This window comes from Sceloporus undulatus, chromosome 1, assembly GCF_019175285.1.
Source record: "Sceloporus undulatus isolate JIND9_A2432 ecotype Alabama chromosome 1, SceUnd_v1.1, whole genome shotgun sequence".
Lineage (NCBI taxonomy): Eukaryota > Metazoa > Chordata > Lepidosauria > Squamata > Phrynosomatidae > Sceloporus > Sceloporus undulatus.
Genome location: NC_056522.1, coordinates 134,419,470 through 134,436,997, shown reverse-complemented (window position 1 = coordinate 134,436,997; position 17,528 = coordinate 134,419,470). Strand labels below are relative to the sequence as shown.

Sequence of the window (17,528 nt, the reverse complement as noted above, 5' to 3'; positions counted from 1 at the left end):
AAATTAGTTTTTTAAATTGAGGTTTGAAAACTAGAAAACTGGAGCAAAGTCATAAAAGTGCATCATGACCTGTAAGGGAAGTTTGCACCAGCAGAAATAGACATTATACACAATTTAAGATAAGGAGACATTGTTGATGTTCAAAGGGGAGACTGTTGAAGGCTGCTGGATTCCTAAGGGAGGAGTAAAGAGTAAGAAATGCAGTTTTAATGTATGCATGTATCTCTGTCCTGATTGTAAGAATTCTGTATGTTTAAATTGTAATTGGCCAATGAAAAGTGATGAAAACCTTTCTTTGTGTAATTGACTATAAGATTAGGCCATTTGTCTTGTTCGGGGTCTCTCAGAACAGACCGCATCCTCTGAAGCCGCCTGGAAGCTGGCTTCCTGCCGCCTGGTTGCGGCACAGCATTTAGAAGCCACACACTGTGCCATAAAGCTGTGGCAAGACGGGAAAATTCAACTTTTTGCTGGTGCAAAAAGGAGTGGCCATTTACAACTTATTTTTGCGCTGACAAAAAGGTGGATTGGGGCCGTGGCAAGCAGTTGGTGCAGCCCCAATCTGGCTTTCTCAGGGGCAGCTTTAAGACACCCCTTTGAGGCAGTCTGTTTTGCTCTCAAGTTTCTGATGCAGAATCTGCATATCAATTATCAAAGTGCCTATCTAATGTACTTGTTGATCAGGAAGTCATAGAAAGAGTTTTAGGGACCTAGAAAGTTTCCTGCAATACCAGATGTTTAATAATTTCTTGTTAAAATGGATTTGTAGAAAGGCTTCATCATGTTTCCCATACTTTGAATCTTTACATGAAACTATGAGGAAATCCAGAGGTTTGAGACTACGCAAAAGTTATCCAGTTCTATTTCTCATAACCATCAACTGAGAGGAATAGGGCAGGGATCAATGTTTGAAATCAGCCATTGAGGGCACTTTTGGACTAGATAGAAGCAAACTTTAATTTTAATCTAGACAAGGTAAGCTACTGTTTGTTAAGGAAACCTCTTCTGGAATAGATTACATACTAGAAAAGCAGTAGGGTTATATCTTGGGGAGTATTCCTGTATCTGTCTTTAATTCTGGATGCTCAGATAATGGTAATCAGGAATATCTTTGGTGACCTCATCTAGTATGTTAACTGCAATCTTTGCTGGAGATGTTGAACCTGATAAGCATCATTCATTCATGTTCTGGTCTCAGAGTTGTCCATGCAGACAGGTCATGTTTCAATTGATGCAAAATGTTTTGTCTACAGCCAAATGCATTGAATCATATGATAAAGATCTTCTACCACATGTATCAGTTTTTATTGTGTTTCTAGGCTCAAATCAAGGTACTAATTTCAACCTCTATTAATCCTTCATACTTTGAGAACTATATAGTTCTTGTTACCCTTCTTTGCTCAATTTAAACTGTTCCACAGTATCTTGAAGCATCTCTCTCTATCCCTCCATTGTATGATGCATCATGCCTGGATATGAGATACAGCTTTTATGCTGCAGCATCCAGAGTGCATAATGACTTCCCCAAGAGTGCAAACCCTATTCCCCGTATTGCCTACTTTACGCAATCCTTGAAAAAATTTTTTTTCAGTGAGCACCATCAAAATAGGGGCTGTTTTCATTCACTTGATCTCATTATTCTGATACTGCTTCTAAATTCTCATTTATGTCCCTGCTGATTTTTTTTATTTAGCATTTCATGTTCTTCCTCTCTTTCGCCTTGACTTTCTGGCCTTTAGTCTTACACTCTAACATCATTATGTTGATCATTCCTACCTCAGAGGACCTATAATGGGAAGGGGGCAGCACTACAGGCTTTAAGGGGCCACTTTTCCACCTCTCATCCCTCCAATGGGCCACACCCTCCTGAGAATACCAAACACCTTATTTTCTTCCATTTCCTCTCCAAAGGGATGTTGCATGATTTCCTGTCACTATGAAAGAGGCAAAACAGGGATAAGAAGTTATTTAAAAGGTGACGTGAGATTCTGAGGAGGTTTTCAAAGACTGGGGAAGGGTTTGTTTTGTGTTTCTTTTTTTCCTTTTTGCATATTTGGATGCATTTGGGGAGCCTTAGATATCACTTTTAAGTGCTCTGCACCTGAAAATTATGCTGTTTTTAAAATTAAGGGCTTTTGGAGACTGGCAAGAGGGCAAAGTGGGCCACATGGACTACATGTTGTTTTCCACCCTTGATCTACAGGATCGAGACCATGACCTTTTGTGGACTAGAAAAGTAGTAAAATGAACTGATGAATTGATGAAATGATGAATGATCACAATAATTAACATTTCAACATCCCACACATGTGCTGTGTCTAGAAAACACCATCTCAAGTATTCAATGTATTGTCTATCCACTTTCAGTTCCTCAAACTGGCCAACCAGAAATTGACACTAAATCATGGCTATCACTGGTTGGTGCTATTCATAACCTCAACTACCACTGGTACAGTGCGCCCTTTGTTTACGCGGGGATCCATTCCGGACTCCCCTGCATAAAACAAATAACGCGTATGCTCGAGCCCCATTTAAATGAATGGGGCTCATGCATGCGGTGGCACGGTGGTGCGTGCATACCATGGGCGCACAGTCCATTCAGCCCTATGGGACACGCCGCCCCTTCCTCCCCGCACAGCTTTCAGCATATGCTGTAAAATCAAAATCAGCTCTGTGACATTGGGAATAATTGGTTTAAACTCCAAACAAGTGCTCAGTGGCTTCCTATAGATCTCTAACAGAAATGGGAGCAGAATGGGCTCTACAGCATTGCATAGTTTAGCTCAAAATTACAATAAAAGTTGACAAATGACAAAACACATGAGTACTATCAGTAAGTAATGATCTATTGCAGACATAGGCAGAGAGAAGATTGAAATTTACTGGTAGATTTCTGTATGATTTGCAGAAGATTAGCAAGGATTTCTCACTTCCACTTTTTTAACAATGGTAGTAGCAGAACAAGTTTTCCTATCTTGATTAGGTTGGAAATGAAGAAACTTTTGGACTTGTGTGTGGGCAGACTTTTGTGTAGGAGCGATTGAACCTTCAGTTCAGTTCTGGAACTGAAAATCACTTCTTAGGCTTACAATGTGGTCAGAGACAACTGTTTTTAGCATGTGTTGCAGTAGCAGTTATTGTTTTGTACCTAGTCCTAGTTGATGGGATTGTGGGATTCTAGTAAAATGTAAAGTAGTTCTTACAGGCCTGAAGTATGGCCATCACTTCAGGGGGAAGAAAAAACAGATAAGATTTCTGATAAATTTGACAGAGGTTCTAAACACACTGAAGAAATAACCTAGTTTGACACTGCTTTAACTGCTCTGGCTCAGTGCCAGGGAATCCTGGGAATTGTAGTTTATTGTGACACCAGAGTTCTCTGATAAATATCTCACAAAACTATAGTTCCCAGGATTCTGTAGCATTGAGCCAAGGCAGCTGAAGCAGTCTCAGAGAGGTGAAATGGACTGCCACAAAGGGGCAGTGTGATGCTGCCTCTGAGAAAGCCATGTGGGGGCTGCGGCAACTGCATGCCGCAGCTCCAACCCACCTTTTTGCTGGTGCAAAAAAGTGGCAAATTGCCACTCCTTTTTGAGCCAGAAAAAAGCTAGCTTTTCTAGTGCTGCCACGGCTTTGCAGTGCTCCTGTGGTGTGCAGCATGTACAGGTCATGCCGGTGGGGCGCCACATAGCCAGCGCACATGCGGTTGGTTGGGTGGTGTGATGCTGCCTTCGGGGTGTTGTCAGAGCATGTGGCATCGAAACACCATGTTCTGACACCACCCTAAAGCCAGTGCAAAGGGGCGGTCTGTTTCTCCCCAAACTCGATTATTTCTGCAGTGTGTTTTGGATCAGGATTGCATTTTCTTTGTTCATCTGCAGTCAAGAGATTATCCACTAGAACCACTAAAGCAGTTGTTTTTCCACAGTCAAACAGATACAGATACATGAGAGAGGGAGGGAGGGAGGGAAAGAATTTTATGTTCGTTTGGCAAATTGTACACTTCCATTTTCCCCCCTATGAAAACAAGTACTACATATGTTAAATCAGAAATTTAATGGATGTTGTCCATGTAACCTGCACATGCACACCCACCCACCCTTGTGTATGTATAATTCTTTAATATTGTTTGATCTTGCTGTTACAACAGTAATGGATGATATTCAAAAACCCTGAATCTGTTGTACATGCTTTGGTAACCTCTCGAGTGGATTTCTGCAATGCGCTCTACATGGGGCAACCCTTGTACCAAACCCGGAAGCTGCAATTGGTGCAGAACATGGCAGCTAGACTGGTCGCTGGTAGTTCCAGGTCGGACCATATAACACCTATTTTAAAAGACCTTCACTGGCTGCCTATTCGCTTCCGAGCTCAATACAAGGTGTTGGTTTTGACCTATAAAGCCCTAAATGGCTTGGGCCCAGGGTACTTGGAGGACCACCTCTCCCCATATAATCCACCTCGCACACTCAGAGCTTCCGGAACTAAATTGTTGGAGGTCCCAAGGTCTAACTCTGTACGGACCTCACAGAGGGCTTTTGCTATTGCTGCCCCTTCACTCTGGAATAAGCTCCCTGCAGAGCTTTGCTCCGCCGCCTCATTAGCTGTCTTCAAGAAACAGCTGAAAACGTATCTATTCCGGCTGGCCTTCCCACTTTAGATTGTTTGTTTATTTTCCTGCCCTCTTTTTTCCCTTTCGACCCCGGACCGATGTAAACTATTTTCTCCTTTTCCTTGCCCTTGACATGTGTATTTTATTGTTTTCCTGTTCCTGTTTTTTATAGCAATGTTTTTAACTGTTATATTGAATTTTTTATTCTGTACTGAAATGTTTTAATAATTTGTAAGCTGCCCTGATCATATTTTTGGAAGGGCGGGGTAGAAATAAATTATTATTATTATTATTATTATTATTATTATTATTATTATTTCTCACTATCTTTACCTTGGTTTCTTCTAGTTGCCTCTGGAGATTTTTTGGATCTGCAGCAACAGCTTCTGATAGATGTTTATTCACAGCTTCCTCAGAATCCTGGAGTCCTGACAGAAGTCCAGAGGAGGCATCCTCGTAATTCTGATATTTATCTACCAGGTCTTTGAGGTTATTTCCAAGAATACTGCACTGGAAGGGCAAGGAAAAGAAAATGGTAATAAAGATAAGAACATTTTAATTTCTTTTTGGATATAACTTGCAAAGTGTAGTTTTATTTAACCTTTCCACATGGAAATCTTTTATGATTTCCGAAGTTTATCTTGTAACCATCAGCATTGATAAACAAGACATTAACAAACATTCCATACTTCTCTCTCTCTTCAATTTCTCTCTCTCTTGCACACACACACACACACACACGTGTTGCCAGGTTTCCAAAATAGCTAGAAGGGGCAGTCAAAGTTCATGACATGCAAGGTTGACAAATGGAAAACAGATATTGGCGTGTTCCAGATGGGCCCTATTGGGCGCCGTCGTTACGCGTGAGGGGCGGCACTTCCTGACACACCTTGCCCCTTGCACATAATGAGGGTGTCAAAATGGCAGCGCCCTATACAGATGGGCGCCACCATTTTGACGTGACGGACGCCTAGCGTCCGCATGTCTCGGCGCCCTTGTGATGCCGCAAGGGCACCATTGGCGTCTTGCAAGTCACAATGGCGCCACAAGAAGAACCTGATTTTTGCGGGTTCTTCTTGATGTGCTGGGGAACCGCGCTGTTTGTCTGTTGCAGTTCCTTTGTGCAGCAAACACAGGCGCCGGCAGACCGCCCTTTTGGGCGGTCTGTAAAGTGCCATTAATAATCATAGAATCACAGAATCATAGAGTTGGAAGAAACCACAAGGGCCATCCAGTCCAACGCCTTGCACTCAAATCAAAGCACTCCTGACAGATAGCCATCTAGCCTGTTTTAAAAACTGCCATAGAAGGAGACTCTACCACATTCAGAGGCACTGTCATATAGCTCTTAGTCTCAGGAATTCCTTTGTAATATTGATGTGAAATATCTTTTTCTGTAGTTTGAATCCATTGTTCCAGGTCCTAGTCTCTGGAGCAGCAGAAAACAAGCTTGTTCCATCCTCAATATGACATCCCTTCAAATATTTAAACAGGGCTATCATATCACCTGCCAAAACTTTCCAGGTAGCTAGTCCTCCAAGAGTCAGTACTGTGATCACAAGAGACCATGTACACCAGACAATGGAAAGCATTATGTGAAAAAGAGATGCTTGGTGAGCAAAGTATGGTAAGCCACCTTATCTGCTGGTCCACCAACCCCAACAAGAGAGATGAAATTTGCCCATAAGCCTCTAATTGGATATCAGGAGCATTTTGCTTTTAAATAAACTGATTTTCCTTCTGAACATATAGCACCAGGTGACAAGAAGACTATGCTTTTATTAATTACAAACTTTTATATGCACATATTGCATGCACCAGTTTCATTAAATCAAAACATTTGTTTAAACTGAATTGATACACTTCCTGTAGGGCTTTAAAAAACATTTGCTTTCTTATTTGGATAAAAGGCAATTTTTTTCTTATTAGATCTGGCTCCCTCTAGTGGTAAACCTTTAAAAGATGCACTATATAAACTTTAGACGAGAGTGACTGTTGCAGATTGAGTCTATTTTATCCAAAATGCTTGGGACCAGAAGTGTTTTGGATTTCAGATTTTGGAATATTAGCATATACATAATAAGATATCTTGGAGATGGAACCTAAGTCTAAACATAACATTCATTTATGTTTTGTTTACACCTGATACACATAGCGTGAAGGCAATTTTATACGCAATACAGTATTTTAAATACTTTTGTGCATGAAACAAAGTTTGTATACAATGAACAATCAGAAAGCAAAGGTGTCACTATCTCAGCTACCCATGTGAACGATTTTGGAGTATTTTGCATTTTGGAATTCTGGATAAGGGACACTCAACCTGTATAACCTTTTAGGATTTCTGCATGGATGGTTACAGTTAAGGATTTTGTCTTTGTGGAGGGGGATCATATAGTCTTTGACTCATGGGGCTGGAGGGAATGCTTTATTTTGCTCGGTTCAGTTTAGTTGTTTTTACAAAAATGACTTATTCAGATGGCTGACATCCATTTTCTTGTAACTTACTGTAGTAATTTTGAATTGTACTTCACCTGTTTATTAGCAGATGTGAATAAGTCAATAACAAAGATATAGCCGTATTCTTTTTTTGGCTGCAAAGACATAGAAAAGGATCCTGTCTGCCTAAACCTAACTTGATTTTCTGCAGTTGTTACATATTATAATGCTTTGGCCTAATTCTAGGTGCTATTCCCAACTAAAGAGACCCAACAAATCAATTGCTTGAATGGCAAACCAACATTTATGTACATCCCACCAATCCAGAGGGTTCAATCCAGTTAGGACTAGTGATTGGATTGAGTTTTTAATTTGCATAATCAATCATGGTATTTCATTTTAATTTCTACATCTTATCTTGCAGTGCTATATATCATATTTTACATAAGCTTAAAATGTACAGGTTTTAAAAAATATTTTGTTGTAATTTGTACATCACATTTTTGTATGTATATGAACTTAAACTGTTTGTATTTGTTGTTTGGTTCTATAACTGCACAGTAATGAGTTTGAGCTTTATTGTAGCTGAAGTGATAACAATGATCTTTAAATGCACTGAAACACCCAAATTGTAAAATTATATTAACTAAACAGAACTGATAGGTCTCTTTTAGTCTTAACATTGACCACTTTAGTCTAATTTACCATCTTCATAGTGATTTCTTTGGTTATTTTCTTGGTCAATCTAAGAATCTCCTGTGTTTTTCTTTACCTCCATTTTCTATCCCACAAGAGAGCTACCTCAATGATTCCTAGGTCCAAAACACACTGTAGAAATAATAGTTTGGAACTGCTTTAACTGCCCTGGCTCAGTGCTAGGGAATCCTGGGAATTGTAGTTTATTGTGGCACCAGCACTCTCTGACAGAGGCGGCCAAATGTCTCACTAATCTATAGTTCCCAGAATTCCCTAGCAATGAGCCAGGGCAATTAAAGAGGTCTCAAACGTATTTCTGCAAGGTGTTTTGAACCCTAGATATACATATGGCTTCCTATTGTTTTTCGTTCCTATTTTTCCTAAAAATCTGATGGAGGAGATGGTGCAATTTAAAACCTTGCACACTGCATTGTGCACAAAGCTGGACCTAATGAAACATAGTATTATTTGACTAACCATTGGTATTACAATCACTGATATTACTACAGTACTGGTATTAGATATAATATCTAATATTTGATGGCATGAGATTAGGCCTCTGGATGTTAGTACGAATGAACAGTATCCCTACAAAATCTTTTTAGCCTGATTTACAAAACTAGGTCATCTTGAACCAATCACAACCCCAACCTACACTACCTCACAGAAATGTAGTGAGGGCCACATGGAGGAGTGGGCAGGAGGGGTAATCATCTCACACCAGATTCCTGGAGAAAGGGTGAAATAACATGAAATTAATAGCAATGATCCATCAAGCCAGTCCTGATTACCAGGTGAGCTGTGTATCTGAACTTGGCTTGAAAACTGGAAAACAGAATATGCATATAGATGCATCAAGAAAAAAAATAAGAGAATTACTCTCTACCAAAAGCATTCCACTTGCAGTTTTATATAACAATTTGGCAAATCAGTTAGCATATCTCAAGCATTCACACTCCTTGCATATGCATGCTAAATTTACCTTAGAGTAGAGAGATTTGAAGCGACCAGTTGCACTGTCCAACTTATTCTGTACCTCTATGAATGTTGATGAAGTATCAACACCTTCTTTATCATATTTAACACCTTCTCTTTTTTCGTTACATGACTTGGCAGCATCCAGTACCCTTTGTCCAGAAATTGTGATATACCTTAAGTCCCCTTTGTGAGAAATGACATCTTCAGAAAAACTTTTCTGCCTTTTTAGTTTGGCCATAATCCCACTAAAGTCAGATGAACCTGTCTCTAGGTGTACAAGTTCCTGCTCTGCCTGCTGGAGCCAGCTTTCAAATTCACCACAGTCTGCATCAAATTTCTCAAGTTCCTCCTGCAGTGAACGTGTTAACTTCAGCTTCTGCTCCGACTCAGCTAAAGCAGTATCATACTGCACCTTCAGTTCCTTCATGTTCCTTTGAATCTTTTCTTTTTCCTCTGGTGAAAGATGATGCCCTTGTTTCTCAAGCAGTGCCTGGGCTGACTGCGTTGCTATAATAACAGCTTGTTGCTGTGAAATAATTTTTTCATGTTGAGCCTGGGATGAGAGTAAAATCCAAACATACATATAATTGGTATTCTCTTGCAGAACATTACTAGTTTTTGTATAGCTCCCCATGCACATACAGGAAACACATAGACTTTTCAAAAACACATAGAATTGTTAAACCACTCAAAACATCATGTCCTATAGCTGTACCAACACATAATCCCATTTTCAAGTTCCAAGAGCAAATCAACTGTACATGAACATTTCAATGTGCACAAAAAGCCTAACTCAACTGACTGTATGTTGGAAGATAGCTCCGTGTGTACAATGGTGTGCCTGGATGGAGCTCTCCATTAGTGAAGTCACTGAGGTATTCCTCAAACCCACGGAAGCTGTGGGCCCAGTGACATTCCGAGTGATGTTAGCTCCTCCCAGACTGTACTGACTGAATGTGCATCAACACTTTTTTCATTTTGGCCTACTTCTGTTTTTCTAAAGCTTTGAGCATCTCCACTCTGAAAAATCTCAGCATGGTTAGGAATGAATACATTCCAAACCAGCGAAAACCATGCCAAAAACCATGCCAGAGACTACCAGGTATAAATAACTCAGGTGGCCCAAACAATGTCCCTCAGCTGCACTAGGTCTTGCTTTGCACGAACCAAAGCCACCATATTGACAGATAACAGTGTTTTCAAACATACAAGTATAGTATGTCTCAGAAATACGTCTAGACAATGCTACATCTACCTCATGCCTTTTCCAGAATAGGTATGAACAGTTAGCAATATATATCACTGGTACCTTAGCTTTCTGATACTGCATGTTGAGATTATCTTCCGAGAGTTTCAGCTGCCCATCTACCTGGGTTTCATTTTCCTGTTCAATTTCTAGCAAGTTACCATTGACTTCATCTTCTTCTCCCACCAAACCCTCCACATCCTCTTCCTGAAAATGGGTACCATTCTGCCTGATTTCTGGCTTGCATTTCTTCTTCCCATATTCAGCATCTTTTTCTACATTTGATAACCAATCCAGAAGATTTTCTATTGTATTTTTATTCTCTTCCAATTGTTCTCTGGCTGCCACCTGTGTAAAATGAAGTTCATATTTAAGTTCAAACTTGAATCTTACTTAGTCCTAAATGGTTCACAGATATTCATAATAGTCCAAATGTAGATACTTTAATGCAAATTTAGAGAGAAACTTAAGAGAAATTTAAAATCAACAAGCAAAGGATTATTATCTGTTCCACCGATGCGCACAGCTCTGTCAAGACTGAAAACTTTTCAAAATCTGGCTCCACATCTGTGGAATGGTGTTCCTTTGAACCTCCACCTGAAGGAGGATGCTATCTGTTTTCGTAAGGGGTTGAAAACCTTGTTCTTTGATTTGTCAGATTAAGCTGCTGAGTTGTGCCTGAGGCTGCTGAGATGGGTTGTTGGGGATTTTATGTTCATTTGTAATATTACGTATATTTTATGTCTCTGTCTTTGATTCTATATGTTTGATATTCTTCCCTTTGGTGGAAAGGGCATTATAAATAAACCATGATGATGATGATGATGATGATGATGATATCCCCGTTAGTGCAGTTCTAGAGATGACTCCACAAAAGACCAAGTGGGAATAGGTCTGATTTTGGAAACACCTCTAAAGCTGATTCACAAGGCTTTATATCTGGGTGTAAATATCAGAGTATAAAATGCACAAGCGGTGTATCAAGTGTGTTCTCTGTATGAAACAGTAGCTGCATTCTTTATTAAAATAAATATTTTAGGACAATATTTTGCAACACATGTGCATATTAAGGAAGTGCAGGACTACATATGCAGCAAGGCTCAATCCATATTTAACAATACTTGCCATTCATGTATTTTGTAATAAAGGTAAAAACTTTCTCTATGCATTTATGGGTCCTCCAGAGTGACTTTATGGTCAACATCTGGAAGAGGTATACCACAGAACCAGACTGGAGGACCTAGAAAATGCCTAGAGGGAACATAAATTTTCCATTGCATGTAAGTGAACCTGTGATATACAAACTCTCATAACATGAAACCAAAGATTTATATTTGTATTGTTAGGCTACAGATGTCTGAGCTGCAACACTGGATGAAGAAAACATGATGGTTGTTTGTTTTGGGGATGAGTACTGGGTGGCTATTACCGACATTTTGGGTTGGTGGAAAGGTCATTAAATAATTTCAAATTATGAGATTGGAGAGAGATGCAGCTGGAGAGAGACTAGGGAATTTGTGAAACGGTGGGAATCCAAGCCTAGCGCTTGACACAAATCCATGCCTTCTGCCATTTCACACATCCTTGCATTCTCTGCAATGATATTTCTCTCCATCCGTGTCTCTTGCATCTTTCTCAACCCTCATGATTCTCTTTAGCCTTGCAAATACAGTGTGTACTATCCTACTTTTATTTCAGAATATCAAAATATTTCAAAACTGAAGGCTCAAAGCATCATGTTGGCACTTAAAAATTAAGATTTTGGACCATTTTGGATTTTGGCATAAGGGGTATTCAACCTGTATGATAATGATGATGAATTTGGTGAATTTCTGGATTTTCCTGCTTTTCAAACATAGATCAATGCGTGTGAACAACCAAACATTTAGCTTAGGACATTTAGAAAATTCATCTTGCACTGTCAAGCCTTCACATGTGATTAAAAAAAAGTAAACGATGTGCAATTTTAAAAAGCTAATTTAAATGATTATTAATTAACCTTCTCTGTTTCCTGCTTTATAGCTGTTGTCATAGCTTTATCCAGCTCTTTTCTGGATTCTTCTGCCTTCTGGCTAAGGAGAAGACACTTGGTCTTTGCTTCATTCAGCTTCTTTTCAAGAGAGATCTTATCTTCTTGAAGCAGCTTTTCTCCATTTTCTTTTAAGAACATCTCTGTATTTTTCACAATTTCAGCCAATGCCTGTGTATTTGCTTGCATATTTTTCTGTAACTCCTTGAGGAAAAATGATAACAAAAATAAAGATCAGAAGAACATGTTATCTTTGCTCATCTGTTATATGTATTCTTTATTTTGTGCTGTAAAATTTATTAAAATTAATTTTAAAATGAGGCATAATAAGAGCTATATATTTATTATTCTGTTTTATTATTTTATCTTCTCAGCTCTTCTTCAAAGATGTAGGCTAGATCTCCCTGCATGTTTTCTAGGAATGGCGATGCCAGAAGAATTGTTATGATTAAAATATTTGTTATAAATTCATAAGGACCTTGAAAAATTAGTCTCAATTTTTAATGATTATAAGATGACTGAAAGAAGACCTAAAGTACACCTGAAAATGTTACCTAAAACTGGGAACTCTGACATAAAATCCAGCTGGAAAGCCCAAAGCACCTCTTCTTCCTAAGAACTCAAAGGTTTTTTTTAGAATTTAACCGTATGAAGTTATTGAATGCTTACTTTACTGATATCCTGTACTGTTGAAAAAGAATACAAATAGTTTCTGTATATGTTCATGGCAAGTCCAAATGGATACACATTTCACCTGAATGCTTGATTCACATGAGCCCATTTCATGGTACATCTTGAGGCACATGTGTCTGAATGAAGCCTCTAAACACATATCTACCTGCTTTTGTTTTAACATCACCATCTGCATCTCTACTCTTAGTTCTTCCACAATTAAAAATAAAGTTAACATCAACAAGGGAAGGAGGTTTTTTGTACTATGGTACCTCCATTGTGGAAGACGTTCCACAAGGAAACTCACTTCACACCAACACTATTACTCTGTAAATGGCAGGCCAAACTATTTTGTATTCATAATTGCATTTTTAAATTGTGGAGAAGACATTCTGATTATCCTGTGCTGCACACTTGTTTGTCATTTTACTTTGGGTTTTATGCCAATGCATTTAGTTGAAATTGTGCTTTTAAATACCTGTACGTAATTGGAAACTATTCTAGAGAAATGAAGGAAGTAGGTAAGTAAATAAATGAAAATATGAACTATGGATGGTATATCTCCCCTACTTCATTTTGTTATTGCAATGTTGCTTTGTTTTACCTTTGTTTCTATTACTTTGGACAGTAATTATGAGTGCAGATGACACAAGAGGTGTTTCAGGAATGTTGGTCCTGACTTCACACTATGAGCTGAAAGAGGACTCTAAATCAGGTACTGACAATCATGGCTTTACAGTGTTTACAAGTGTTTCAGGTATGGTTACTCAGAAATTTTCACAAATATCAATAGTCTCCTTAGCAACTGAGTCCAGGATTGTAGCCTTGGCCTGTTTTTGCTGACTGTGCAAGTCTTTACCTCTTGTTTGGTTTGATATTGCTGCAACTCAACCTTGCTATCTTCAATAACAAGGGCTTCTTGGTGGCCAATGAGCTGGTTTTCTGTTTGTGTGAGAAGATCACATATATCCTGCAATTTTTCTTTAAATTCTTGGTGCTGTTCCTCTAAATCCTAATTTAGAATAAGAGAAAATGCTATGAATAGGAATGTCAGTAAGATCTCATACATGTGAATTTACAAAGAATCACATTACAAAGCTTTTATCAAACATCTTTTCTGAAAGTATGCTGTAAACATGATAGCAGTTGCATATAGTTTTAAGAAGCTGAATATAGAACGTATGGATAAACCTGACAAATGCAGTAAGTAAAGAGACCAGGTTTTGGATGGAACCGCCCAGCAGAAGTCTGACCATGCATTATGCGTGTGAAAATCCAAATTTCTGAATGGCTTGAAACCTGTAATAAGCAGGTATTAATTCTGAAAAAGGGATGTCAAAACACAGGTTAGTTGAAAACTATGTGTCAGATCAGTCAGCACGTGTAATGTTGCCTGCATATAAAGCACATTTGGGTTTTAAGCAATACAGAAGAATACATGGAATGACATTACTCTTATAACCACCCTACTACCTCATTACATGTCTTTTTAAAAAAACTGACATTTAATTGGCTAGAAGCTCTTCTTCTCTGAGTGACATAAATAGCTTGGGACTCTGAAAGAAGAACTAGCTCAGGCAGCAGATACTGAGAGCAGGAAACAGCGGCAAGCTGCTGGAGGAGAGAGCTACGTGCTACCCAGTCTGTCTTACAAATCATCCAAAGAACTCTTCTGCCCTAAGTTGCCATGGAGGGCACCACCAGAATTCAAAAAGCATTCAATGGGCTAGACTGGCCAGCTTCTGTACTGAAGCAAGGAACAAAATTGTCTAAAGCAGCAAAATGCCATGTGTTACCCTAGTTTTAAGAGGAAGCTGTGTTCAGAGGTTGGGGGCCAATGGAATTTTTCCATATCCTTCCTTCCACTGTTAATCTTACTTCTAACAAAGTCGTATGCTTCCTGAATTACTTCCCATAAAACGAGGGCTTCTCAATCTAGGCATCTTAACATATGGGATAAAGCACCATCAGCCAGCCACCTAACCCATAAAAGAACTGTGCTCTTAAGTTGCAGATCAGTTTTCTAAAGAACAGAAGCATCAACAACCACTTCTGGTCCTGAAAGAAGAGATGGATGATTGAATTAGACAACACAATATCCCTCTTGTAGAGGAATCTGGAGCCTAGTCCTAACTCTAAACTCTGCAACTCCAGGTTTATTAGTTTACTTATGATTCAGTTTAAAGGAAAACAAAGATACCATCTCTTGACAACACTATTATCCATTGCTGTATGGATTTTTTCAATATTCCTAAATGCTGCCACTGAACATAAGTGATAGAGGACTTCCTATCAAAGATTGATTAAATATAGAAAATGCCTCTTTACAGAAGTGAGGGACAGGTGTTTTTTACTCTCCTACTTTTGACTGCAAATAAATTGTACATTCTTTACCTCTCTGAACTATGCCAACATAATGCTAAGGGGAAGCAAACCTTCTGGCCAATAAGCACTTGAGCTGTCTGTAAAAGAGTTTCAAAACGGCCCACTTCAGACTTGATTGTTTCTTGCACTTCTTGGAAGCATTTCTGTGTAGTATTTAAGAGCCTCAGGAGTTGCTTGCTCTGGTTTGGAGAAAGATCTTGGGCATATTCAGAAATGAAGAACTGAATATCAAATGCTGTGGATTCCAGATGCATTTTTCTACATCCGTGCTCTTTTTCCAGGTCCTTCAAATTAAATAATGAAGAACAATTAACATTTTTGGAAGCCCTGTAGATTTAGGGAACTAGTATGATAAAAAGTAAATCTAACCCAAAGCCTATTTATCTTTAAAAAGGAAAAAATAATAACATGAATCTGTATGTTCTGGAATCTGAGCTACATAAGAAAAATGTTGACCTGGTACAGATGTTCAGAACATCTAACCATGACCACCGTAAAATTTATGTTTTCCTTGTAAGTTCCCCCTTTATTTATTAGTTTGCAATTAATAGCCCACAATCTATCAATGACTGCTGCCAGACATTTAGGGTTGTTGAGCGTTCTTCAAATATAATAACTTTTAACACCAGAATTTTAATATCAAGCTCTATTAGCCTCCTACATTACAGGCTTTTAATCCCTTCAGAAAGTCAGTATAGATATATTAGTCACATTTCTATCAGTTTTAATTGGAATAATAATAATGATTTTCCCATCTTATGCTCTGCATATTGAAATTAAGAGATCAAATCGTTAATACGACACCTACCTTGAAGAACTGAAAATTTTGTTTCACATCTTCCATGTCACACACATCCGCCTTGAGGTTATTAATAGTCTCTCTCTTCTCCATGATCCAGTCTGTGAACTCCTGAAGCTTCACTAGGTGTTCTTGATGAAGCATTGCAAGTTTAGCCTAGAAAAACAGTTTTTTAAAAGTTTTTCCCCACCAGTCTATGAGAATGAAAACATGAAGACATTTTCATTAGATCACAGTGTAGCAAAGCATATAAAATAATTTCTTCATTATATCTTATGATACTGAACAACTGCAAAAACATTCTGTACCACTGATGAGGAAACTCTAGTTCATGGGCCAGATGTGGCTCCTCAGGCATCCCTATCTGGATCATGTCATCCTCTCCTCCTCTCTTCAAACCTACTCAGTACAGTATGTAAGCCTTTTTCTCCCAAAGCACTTTTCCTGTATAAGACAGAGCTGGGAAGAAGCAGCAGCTTAGAAAGAAGAAAGAAGTGGAAAAAGGGGGCAAGGAAAAAAGAGAAAAGAGGGAGACATGTGGGTCTGATCCACCTACCATTAACATGTGGACTTTTCTAGGGAGAGGTTCTGCATTCCTGTTCTGTATAATTTCTGTTTAATTTCCATATGTAAAGTCTATTTAATTATGATGCACAGAAAGAGGGCAAAGGAATTAATATAATAATAATAATAATAATTTGTTTTATTTATATACCGCTATTCCAAAGATCATAGCGGTGAACAGCAAGTAAGCTAATCAGCAAGTAAGCTAATTTGCCCCCAACAGTCTGGGTACTCATTTTAGTGACCTCGGAAGGATGCAAGCCTGAGTCGAGCTTGGGCCCTTTTGCTGGTCTTGAACTTGCAACCTTGTGGATTTGAGTGAATGGCTGCAGTACAGGCATTTAGGAGCAAATTTTTTTGAATCTCGGGGGTCAAGCAGACCAACAGCTTGGAGCGGCCTCTGGCCCCTCCAGCCCCTTTTGCTCCCCATTCAGCATGGGATGGCATTGATCAGATGCCATGGTGCACAACCGACCACCAGCAAGAAGTGGGTTTCTATACTCCTTTTGCGGCTGGGTTTGTGCTGTCTTACGTAGCCACAGCGCACCTTCACCTTGATCCTGGGGTGTGTGTCATCTGTACACCACCCTCCGGGATTGGCCCAAAGGTGGTGCTTTTGGCCTGTCTGTTTCTGGCCTCAGTTGTTATTTCACAATGATGGAACTCCCTTTCTTTTCAAAATGACTAAATTATGAAACTTCGTGTAAATTCACATATTTATGCACACCACCTAATGTTTTATCCATGGGTTACATCAAAATCCATAGGTTTGACCCCAAACTGCCCTCAAGTTATACATGAGGTTGACATATATGTGTGTATACAGTAATATTAATACAGAGAACAGTATAATTGCAAACCCTTCATGAGAAATGTGTTATCAAATCCCCCAAACTGTTTTACATCTTTATGTATATCTTAGTTAATTTTGGTTTAAACAAATACACCAGAACTGAGCTTTTGGAGTGGGGGAGGGAAAGAAGGAAGGAAGAATAGATCTACAAAATGAATCTGTTGAGAATGAACCTACCATTTCAGATTCTACTCCTAACACAATTTGCTTTGCTCGCTTTGAAGACATCTCACAGACCACCAAGAAATCCTTTTC

General features: G+C 38.9%; 1 protein-coding gene across 1 annotated transcript in view; it reads right to left on the bottom strand.

The window, feature by feature from the left end:
* DST (dystonin) overlaps positions 1-17,528 on the bottom strand; it is a 407,480-nt gene that overhangs the window by 129,982 nt on the left and 259,970 nt on the right. Inside the window, exons 34-38 of the mRNA XM_042457373.1 lie at positions 13,532-13,684; positions 11,971-12,204; positions 10,035-10,319; positions 8,730-9,278; positions 4,946-5,122 (exon numbers count right to left, since the gene is read on the bottom strand). Coding sequence (XP_042313307.1) covers positions 4,946-5,122; positions 8,730-9,278; positions 10,035-10,319; positions 11,971-12,204; positions 13,532-13,684 — 1,398 coding nt within the window. The remainder of the gene's footprint in view (positions 1-4,945; positions 5,123-8,729; positions 9,279-10,034; positions 10,320-11,970; positions 12,205-13,531; positions 13,685-17,528) is intronic.